Source organism: Nerophis ophidion, linkage group LG09 (assembly GCF_033978795.1).
Source record: "Nerophis ophidion isolate RoL-2023_Sa linkage group LG09, RoL_Noph_v1.0, whole genome shotgun sequence".
Lineage (NCBI taxonomy): Eukaryota > Metazoa > Chordata > Actinopteri > Syngnathiformes > Syngnathidae > Nerophis > Nerophis ophidion.
In genome coordinates this window covers 487,501-498,722 of record NC_084619.1, presented here as the reverse complement: position 1 = coordinate 498,722, position 11,222 = coordinate 487,501, and the positions used below count along the sequence as shown (strand labels likewise).

Genomic DNA, 11,222 nt, shown 5'->3' with positions numbered 1-11,222 from the left:
ATTGTGAAGTCAACCATTCAAAGCTCTCACTGTGATGGAAGGAGTTTTGGGCTCAAAATCTCACGATACATGGCCTATTCATTCTTTCCTTAACACGGATCAATCGTCCTGTCCCCCTTAGCAGAAAAACAGCCCCAAAGCATGATGTTTCCACCCCCATGTTTCACAGTAGGTATGGTGTTCTTGGGATGCAACTCAGTATTCTTCTTCCTCCAAACATGAAGAGTTGAGTTTATACCAAAAAAGTTCTATTTTTGGTTTCATCTGACCACATGAAATTCTCCCAATCCGCTGCTGTACCATCCATGTATCTATTTTAGTATAAAACTCAACTCGCCGTGTTAGGAGGAAGAACCAAAAATGCTTTGCTCTGATTAGGGGGCACTTGAATTAAAAAAAAATTCACAGGGGGTACATCACTGAAAAAAGGTTGAGAACCACTGGTTTATAGCATTCCCAGTTTCTAGAAGCGCCACGCTGAATGTCGGTTGCTACGTCCTGCTGTTTCGCGTCAAAGTCTCACCAATGTGTGTTATCGATGTGGCTGGAGTTGAAAAAATTTTTCCGCTAAAGTTTATTAGGAATGAGCCCACCTTTCGTTTAAAAATTATATATATTAGTTATATATTACATAATTTTTAACTATATAAGAATGTGACTTCCTGTGCTCAGGGATGGTGCTCCGTACTGTGAGAAGGACTACCAGATCCATTTTGGAGTGCTCAGTGGTGAGGCGTGTCATCAGTTCATCACAGGAAAAGTGCTGGAGGTAAGAGACAAAGATGCACCAACATATAACGACAGAGACATTTGGGAAATCCAGCTAACCCCGAAGTGCTGACTTGCTCTTTTTCCTTTGAAAATGTGGATTAACATAATGTGCTGCTACTTAAATTCAGTTTGCCATAAATAGTAGTTTGTTAATCTGCGCTGTAATCTCTCTAACACGGAGCCAAACTCTCTCTTGACATGAAAGTGTTCAGCTAAAAGATTATTTTGAGTAGATTTTCATCTGCAAGCAACTAACTATGAAATCACTTTTGCCACAAATGGGTGTAAATATTAGATAAAATAATAATATGAGATACTAACTTGTGCGTCTGCAAGGAAACTGCAATTGTATGTGTTAATGTTGTAAAAGAACTCGACAGACAACCAGCTTCAGAATACTCAATGAGTCAATCATTTAGTGGCCCTGCAATGAGGTGGCGACTTGTCCAGGGTGTATCCTGCCTACCGTCCGGGATGCAGCTGAGATAGGCTGCAGTACCCTCCGCGACCTCGAAAGGGACAAACACTATAAAAATGGAATGGCATGGCCAAATCATTTAGTGTGTCACTCAGGCAGGCAGCCATAACAATAATGATATATCCACACCGCTCTCACATCATCCACCTCCACCCACCTCCCAGGTAAGGAAGCATCTTAGCCCAATACACAACATTGCCCTTCTTAAGTTTTATTTTTTCTATTACAATTGACACAACAGTCTTTTTTTAAAATTAAATAATTGCCAAAAACAGTATTTTTTTCCACTGATAAACAAAAACAAAGTACTATTTTTTTGCAAAAAATGACCATCTCCATCCATTTTTTCTACCCGCTTATTCCCTTTCGGGGTTGCGGGGGGGCGCTGGCGCCTATCTCAGCTACAATCGGGGCGGAAGGCGGGGTACACCCTGGACAAGTCGCCACCTCATCACAGGGCCAACACAGATAGACAGACAACATTCACACTCACATTCACACACTAGTGCCAATTTAGTGTTGCCAATCAACCTATCCCCAGGTGCATGTCTTTGGGCCCCATTTCACATAAACCAAATGTCAAGAACATGGCAGCAATATAGAGGAAATCAATGAGCACTTCTATCCATCCCTCCATTCATCCATGTTCTACTGCTTGTCCCTTTTGGGGTCGCAGAGGGTGCTGAAGCCTATCTCAGCTACATTTCGGCGCGGGAAGGCGGGTGGTACACCCTGGATAAGTCGCCTACCTCATCACAGGGCCAACACAGATAGGACAGAACAACATTCACACTCACATTCACACACTAGGGACCATTTAGTGTTGCCAATCAACCTATCCCCAGGGTGCATGTCTTTGGAGGTGGGAGGAAGCCGGAGTACACGGAGGGAACCTACGCATTCACGGGGAGAACATGCCATCATAACTTTTAAATAAGTAAAGCTACTGCCTTAATAGAAAACAACTAAAGGAAACGATGAAGCAATTCCTGAAGGAATTGCAGTGTGAATGCGCCAATGCTGGAGTTAAAACTAACATCCTCGAATTTGTTTTAGAATTGTAAAGTAGAGTGCACAATTCCCAAAACAGGCTAATATTTGGAAGTTACAACCGTTTTGAATCAGATTGAAAAATGTGGGATTTGGGGAACTTGGAAGAATGTCCCATTGATTTCAATAGATATTTCCTAGACATTACTGTAAAAAATCGGGATTTTTTTTTTTTAAATGGTAAAAAAAAATAAAATAATGGTCCCGAATAAGTTGAAATGGTTGGTTTTGAAAATTTTCAAATCGGTCCAAAAATGTTGGATTAGTAACATTTTTAATTGAGAAATGGTAGTAAGGAATTCCTGGAATTTTGGGAAAACCGCAAATTTTTCCATCTCAAAAATTTGTCCTGATTAAACAGGAACAGTTGAAGTGGGTGGAAAAATGATGGAGAGGAGTAGTCGCCCGAAAATAGGGTCAAAAAAGGGTTTGAAAAAACGGGAATTCTGGGAATTCCTGAATTTTTTTTAACTTGGAGAAATTATAGTGTGAATGTCTAGGATGACTGCGATGAGGTGGCCTCTAGTCCAGGGTGTACACCACCTTCCGCCCGATTGTAACTGAGTTAGTGCTCCAGCGCCCCCCGCAACCCCGAAGGGAATAAGCAGTAGAAAATGGATGGATGGATGGATGTCTAGGATGAGTGGAATATGTTGAAGGTGGAATGGTTTGAATACAGGCCAAAAGTTTGGACACACCTTCTCACTCAATGCGTTTTCTTTATTTCCATTACTATTTACATTGTAGAATGTCACTGAAGGCATCAAAACTGAATGAACACATGTGGAATTATGTAAAAAAAGAAGGTGAAATAACCGAAAACGTGTTTTTATATTCTACTTCCTTCAAAATAGCTACCCTTTACTCTGATTACTGCTTTGCACACTTTTGGCATTCTCTCGATGAGCTTCAAGGGACAGTCACCGGAAAGGGTTTTCACTTCACAGGTGTCATAGTTTTGAAGCCTTCAGTGACAACCTACAATGTAAATAGTCATAGTAAATGGTAAATAGTCATGAAAATCTAAAAAATGCAATGAAATGAGAAGATGTGTCCAAACTTTCAAACTATTGGCCTGTACTGTATGTGTGTGTGTGTGTGTGTTGTTTATGTATATATATATAAATATATATATATTTATATATATATATATATATATATGTGTGTGTGTGTGTATGTATATACGCACACACATATACAGTTTATTACATTTTTTTTGTTGTCTTGTCCCCTCAATTTCCCTGTCTTCTTTTTTATTTCCTCCTGCTCTGGTCCACTGCACCAAACACTAAACATAGCCAATCATTTACGTTTGTAATAAAGTCAAATACAAATAAGTCAGCGGGAAAAGTATCCCACCTCTCTTTTGTAAAGTAAATATGTACAGCAGATATGGGTAAATACATACATATAAATATATATATATTTTTAACTTGGAACGTCCCGTGGGCCAGAATGTAGATGCTCGCAGGCTGGAGACCCCTGGTTTAATCAGTGACAAGTTAAAAGAAAACATTTGCTCGAAGAGTATTTGGAAAACTGAGCATCTCTTTAACTCTACTGACATCCATCCCATCAATTTTCTAGTTATAGTTAAAGTTAAAGTCCCAACGATAGTCACACAGTTGTGGTGAAATTATCCTCTGCCTTTGACCCATCCCCATGTTCACCCTGTGGGAGGTGAGGGGAGCAGTGAGCATCAGCGGTGGCCACGCTCAGGAATTATGTTGGTGAGTTAACCCCCATTCCACACCCAAGCAGGGAGGCAATGGGTTCCATTTTTGTAGTCTTTGGTATGAGTCGGCCAGGGTTTGAACTCACAACCTTCCAGTCTCAGGGCGGACACTCTAACCCAGTGGTTCTCAAATGGGGGTACTTGAAGGTATGCCAAGGGGTTCGTGGGATTTTTAAAATATATTCTAAAAATAGCAACAATTCAAAAATCCTTTATAAATATATTTATTGCATAATACTTCAACAAAAATATAAATGTAAGTTCATAAACTGTGAAAAGAAATGCAAAAACGCAATTTTCAGTGTTGACAGCTAGATTTTTGTGGACATGTTCCATAAATATTGATGTTAAAGATTTCTTTTTTTGTAAAGAAACGTTTAGAATTAAGTTCATGAATCCAGATGGATCTCTATTACAATCCCCAAAGAGGGCACTTTAAGTTGATGATTACTTGTATGTGTAGAAATCTTTATTTATAATTGAATCACTTGTTTATTTTTCAACAGGTTTTTAGTTATCTTTTTTTCCAAATAGTTCAAGAAAGACCACTACAAATGAGCAATATTTTGCACTTTTATACAATTTAATAAATCAGAAACTGATGACATAGTGCTGTATTTTACTTCTTTATCTCTTTTTTCAAGCAAAAAATGCTTTGCTCTCATTAGGGGGTACTTGAATTAAAAAAATGTTCACAGGGGGTACATCACTGAAAAAAGGTTGAGAACCACTGCTCCAACCTCAAGGCCACTGAGCAGGTTATAGAGTATATATTCTTTTTATTTTAATGGTGGCGATGTGTGGAGAGCTGCCACGTCATTGTTCAAAAAATGTCACACATGTGTTGAATGACTTTAAAAGCCTGTGGCAGAGAAGGAAATTGTATTTGATTCATTCACAGAAACTCTTCAAGGGCCCCTCATTTCTATTTGAAAGGATCTCTATTTGTTATATATCTGCACTAGTTTTTGTTCATAATTTTAACACCTATTTAAAGTGCAAACAATGTGGCGTGGTTGTTGGATCATACGGACTATTAATGTGGATAACATGAAGCAGGGCTGAAAGGTGGAATCCCATATATTGTTGCTTATCTTGTTCAGGGTCATGCAGGATGGCCCTTGAAAAACAGAAGTGTCTAATTTTTAGAGACAAAAGTACAAATTCCTTGAAAACACAATTTGGAAAAATAAATCATTATTATAGTCAATAAAACAGCAAGAATGCAAAAAAAGCCACCCATTTTAAAAATAATTTCGTTGATGAATACGTTTCCTTTTTGACGTCTGCGCCAGTGTAACAGAGGCCAGAATAGAGCTGCCAATCTGGGAGATTACCATTCAGCACACTCACCTGACAAACTGGTGACCTGGGTTGGCCCCAGTGTAAGTCAGGTAAAAGTGTGTAAGTCTGGAATGAAGGCGGGCTCATTACTAATAAGGCAGACTTTGCCATGATGCCTTTTTTGGTTTTGCAAAAATTCCGGAGTACAGAGTTTTACTAAAACATGTGAATTCTATTGAAATCCATGAAAAGATAACACTTTAAATTTGAAAAGGCCGTATCAATCCAGGCAGTTTTTACGAGTATGTGATGTCATGGTGATGAAGTGTGTATGCACAGGCAACAGCTTCTTCTTCCTGGCTGAATGTAAATCCATAGATGAAACTTTCCTTCACTTGTTTAGTGTAACCGCTCTGAGTGTGTTCTGTTTAGCACACCTTTTTGTGAAGTGGTGATGCGTCACCATGGGCTTACTTTGTGTTTTTTGGGTGCACATGCTTACAAGGGTGAGCGACCGTTAACAGTTTGACATTAACTGTTCAAAAAATCATCAGCATCAATTGATACAGTAGACACTACGTATATGTATTTTATATTAAATAGTCACATACTTTAGTTCAATGATTACGGTCAGAAGAAAATAGTTGCATGCATGTCAGTTAGTACCAAGATGTTCAAACATGTGGTGCCCATCCGCTGTGGTTCCACTAACAAAACAACGATATGCATTTAGATTTTTAATAGTTAATTCAGAGTCCTTTCATCCCCATCTCAATGGATGTTTCCAGGTGTGTTACATGAGGTGATCAGAATACCGTATTTTTCGGACTTTAAGGCGCACTTAAGATCCTTTCTAAAAAAATCTATCAAAATATTTTAGCACAACTTTGGTAAGCTATGAAGCTGCATCGCTTGATGGATTGCACTCTGCTTCAACATACAAGTGTTACTATGGTGTGTGTAAAAGGGAAGACATATTATCTGGCGTTTGGTTTCGCAATATTATGCAAAAGCAACTTTTCTTACCTTCTTGTACTTGCTGATCTGTATTTGGTATCTGCATAAGTCCTGAAAATTTGCGCACTTCCCCATTTGTAGTCCATGCGACGCCGTAGTCTATAAGCTTTTTCTCTATCATCTTGTTATGGGACATTCATCCTACACTGTTACCATTTGTAATGTAAAGTAGTGTAAAGTTCTTACTAATATTCGTCAGTAAACTTGCCATGAAAGCGCTAAAACCATCCTGGTATAGTGAGTTTACTTTATTCACCTAAGGAACTTTGGTTATAAGAGTTCTGGTCGGATGTTTTTTTCACGGGACACATTATTGCACTCGTGAGCCACGAATGAGGATATGCTGCTCCGTTATTGATTTAAGTAAAATCTGAATGTCATTGTAACAGTTAGCTCCATCTTTTTACACTTCTTCTACTCTCATCTTTGCACGCTACACCACCACAAAAAAGATGACGGAGAAAAGACGCTGCGGAAAATAAGACCGCCGACAAAACGGCGCATCCTCAAGCGACGGTCAGAAAGTGGCGTGAAAATGATCTGTAAAACTTAATCTGCGCAACATTTTGACCAAAGGACCACCATTACATGTTATTGAGACCACAAGGAAGTGTTTTCAATTTAGAAAAAAATATAATAATAGGGTGTACCCTGCCTTCCGCCCGATTGTAGCTGAGATAGGTGCCAGCGCCCCCCGCGACCCCGAAAGGGAATAAGCGGTAGAAAATGGATGGATGGATGGACCCCTTTAATGCCCTCTATAAGCAGATGCGCCTTTTGTATGAAAATAGACTTGACTCGACATGCTCATCGGCAGTGCGCCTTATAATCCGGTGCGCCCTATGGTCTGCAAAATACGGTAGATCTGAAAGCTTATTGGAAGTCTCTTTTATCATTTCTGTTCGTGTGGTATACACTACATTGAAACTTCAAGTGCAATATAATGTTTCACCTTCCTGGAGCGATGGACATTATCCAGCCTCAAAGGGGCGTAAGTACAAAAGAGTACTCAGAGTGAGCATCTTGGATGAAGCCGCAAATGACTGACCTAAGTTGGGGGGGGGAATGCTGCACGTCCATAATCCAAGCAATTGCGTGGTTTTTCACTTAAGCACATAAGAGAATAGGACTTTTTCTTGCTGCATGCATATGTCGGTGTAACGTGTAACACGCAGAACAATGAAATGCTCTTCCGCTAGATGACAGAAAGTACATAATTAACCTGTGTGTCAAACTGTGTTCATCCATACAACAGAAAAGGCCACGGCATGTTTGGTGGTGTACTGTGACATTTTTGTCATGCAAAATATGTGCCTTGGTTTAATAAAAGTTGGGAAACACAGGTTTGGACCGCAGGTTATGAGCCAGGGCCTTCCAGTGAACATCACTGACCTCTGACCTCATAAATGTTCTTCTGGATGGACAAAAATTTCCCCTAGTCACACTCCAAAATCCTGTAGAAAGACAGAGGAGATAAAGCTGCAAATAGGGATCAACACAGTGCTTTATTGTAGTTTAATATCATGTAGCACTGATAGCAATCGTAACCAATACTTTAATAGTGTCACGCTTGGGTCACATTTTACTGCACTGATCGTTCTGCCAAAATGCAGCAGGAACTCCCGTGGCAGGGTGCAGGTAAGGAAAATTATTTATTTTCTCATAAAAAAATCCAAAAATACCAAAACACAAGATACAAAAGAAAAGAGACATGTGCTAAGGCAAAACTTATCACAGGAATCGTGAGCAAAGAAGTAAGAAATCATCAAACGTAACTATAGCGTAGAGCAAACAAGACAGCCAGACATTGTGTGGCGAAAAACAGTAATAAGTAGATCTCTGATTAGTGCCCTGGAGCAGATGAGCGTCCCGAAACACTTATCAGAGACAGTTGAAACTAATCAGCACCCAGGACAACTAAAACATAAAACCAAGGGTGCTGAAAACAGAACTGAGGGAGTCAAAAACTAAACAAAACATGATCCGGGCAACGGATGATGACAAATAGTCTATGTATTATGTATAATGTAACATTTCTATAATCGCTTGAACAGAACTCCATGCAATGTAGCACATACATTTAGATTGACTGTCAAAAGTGTTGTTGTTCTTTCACGTATTTGTCAAAGCCAATCTGACTTCGGTATTTATCAGGCCCCTCGCTGACTTTGATGAAACGTTCCAAGGTTGAACAGGCTTTGGGGTTCAGAGCAGGCAGGCACAGCTGAATGCTGAATTGGGTTAACTGTCTCAGTACTGTAGATGTCATTGATCTTTCCTTTTTTCCTCTGACTGCAGATCTTTTTTTTTTTGTGATGTTTTTGCAGGCAGGAGATAAACATTACCACCCCAGCTGCGCCAGATGCAGCAGGTGCAATCAGATGTTCACTGAAGGAGAAGAGATGTACCTGCAAGGTGAGCTGCTTGTGTCGAAGTCGTCACGTTCGTTCTTTTCAACCACTTGAAAAACTGCAAGAGTGTTTGGTACGGCAGTAATGGGCAGTAACGAGCTACATGTAGCTAAACTATGTAGTTTAATTATAATCTCAGGTTGGCTTGGCGGCAGCCAGGCTACTTTTTTAACAAGTAGCTTTTACCTGTAATTTAGCCACTTGTAGACACATGTAGCTAGGTAAGCTTACAACAAACTACAAGCTTAAAAGACTACTGCAAATCCAGGCCCCAAAAAATGTAGAAAATCCATTGACCTTGATGAATGAGAACATCCATACATACAGAGAAAATCTATGATGATTGGTTGGTGTTCGTAAGATGTACCACAATTGGCCAAGGTTAGGGTGAAACATTGCGGACTTGCCAATCAGAGGCAAGATAAGGCGGGTCGTAGAAACCATTAAGCAAAATAATTACAGTCGCGCACTCTTGTCACCTGACAACTACAGAGTCCAAGACAGAGGGACACTTCAAGCTGACCACTCAAAAAAAAAGAACCATAGTTGAAAATGGGAGAAGAGTTCTCTCCCGCAGATTAGATTCTTCCTTTGGTGATAAGATCACGTGAAAGAAATCCATAATAATGCGCGTCCTTAGCCATATTTAGACATTGTTTAGAGAAAACAATGTCCAAAACTTTAGTTTTTAGTCATTGTTTTTTTTGTTTTTTTGTTTAACATTATATGAGTGGGCCAAAGAAAAGGCAAACTAAATAAATACATGCAGTGGGATGTGGGGACCCCTCGAGGTAGTTGTAGGCTAAATGACATATAGTTCATTCGTACACTCTCACTCTCACTTTTACATTCACATAGATATTATACATGTGGGCCCATAGCTATAAATGCAGTTAAATGTAGCTTTGATGTAGCAAGCTACTTTTGCCGTGTAGCTTATAGTCTAGTTTGCTACAATTCTCTGGGGATAGCTTACCCTGTAGCTTAGCTACATTTACACAAACCTCCAAAAGAGGTACTATACTGTAGCTTGCAATGGAGAGGACTTTCTGTTCTTAGTTTTAAACGTATTTGCCGTTTAGAAATAACACATTTTGTTGGCTCACTGTAATGTGTTTGTGTTCAAAAAGTGCTTACACACACACACTAAGATCGTTTTATCAAGTTTGATTTTTAAAAATAGAACACACATTTATGTCTTTAGCACCAAAACCTTTTTTGGCCGGAATTAATGTAACTGACTTTTTTGTGTTTAAACTTTGTAAACTGAATCTTTTTACAGCAGCACAGTGTTAAATGGGTTAGTGCGTGGGCCTCACAATATGAAGGTCCTTGGTTTGAGGCTTGAGGTCTTTCTGTGTGGAGTTTGCAAGTTTGCATGTTCTCCCGTGACTGTGTAGGTTCTCTCCAGGTACCCCAGCTTCCTGACATGCACCTTGGGATAGGTTGATTAGCAACACTAATTTGGCCCTAGTGTGTGAATGTGAGTGTGAATGTTGTCTGTCTCTCTGTGTTGGCCCTGTGATGAGGTGGTGACTTGTCCAAGGTGTAAATGGTAAATGGGTTGTACTTGTATAGCACTTTTCTACCCCTTTTTAAGGAGCCCAAAGCGCTTTGACAGTATTTCCACATTCGCCCATTCACACACACATTCACACACTGACACTGACTGTACACCCCGTCTTTTTTCTCAAGTGCAGCTGGGATAGGCTCTGCGACCCAGAGAGGGACAAGCGGTACAAATGGATGGATGGATGAATCTTTTCGCATCAAATTACGATGACAATTTAATTAAATAAAAATACATGAGCAAAATGTGTTTAAAAATTCAGTTTGTTTAAACACAGTTTTAAAAGAAATAAAATGTATAACAATTAAAAGTGCCAAAAATTCAGTATATGAACTTCAGACCTAATTTACTAACAATGGATATGAGATTTGAATTTTTTTTAACTGAATTTTTCTGCACGGTGTCACGTGTGGGTCGCATCTCTATGCGGGGTCATTCCTCGAGATGCAAAATGGACCACTCCATACAAAAACGTGAAGGTAGGAGGTGATTTAATAATCATAAATCATACACCATGCCAAAGACAGAAACAAACAAAAGAAAAGCGTGCCGATCGCACGGGAAGCAAAGGCAACAACTTAGCACAGGAATCGAGGACAGGAATAACCAACGTAACATTTGCATACCGCAAACAATGAAGCCAGACCGACTGTGGCGAGCAACTTGAATAAATAGCTCTCTGATTAGTGCTCAACAGCAGGTGAACGTGCCGAGCACTAATCAGAGGCAGGTGAAACCAATTACTACCCATGGTAACCAAAACAAACACCCAAAGTGCACAAAACAGGAACTAAGGGAGTCCAAAACTAACAGAACATAACTAAACAAAACATGATCCAGACCACGGATCATGAAACACGGAAATGATTTCAACAGTGCATATAACCACCAGTAACCAGTATTTTT

At 39.6% G+C, this 11,222-nt stretch overlaps 1 protein-coding gene across 4 annotated transcripts in view; it reads left to right on the top strand.

The window, feature by feature from the left end:
* The first annotated feature begins 706 nt into the window (after positions 1-706).
* The window catches only part of LOC133558873 (actin-binding LIM protein 1-like), a 53,503-nt gene continuing 42,987 nt past the window's right edge, over positions 707-11,222 (top strand). For 2 of the 4 annotated variants that reach the window (XR_009808046.1, XM_061910010.1), the window contains exons 1-2: positions 710-769; positions 8,663-8,750. Coding sequence is in view for 2 of the 4 variants with exons in the window: in XM_061910010.1 (XP_061765994.1) it covers positions 8,717-8,750 (34 nt within the window). In the remaining 2 variants the exon portion in view is untranslated. Of the gene's footprint in view, positions 770-8,662; positions 8,751-11,222 lie in introns of all 4 variants that reach the window. The other 2 variants (XR_009808048.1, XM_061910009.1) reach the window with 2 other exon arrangements.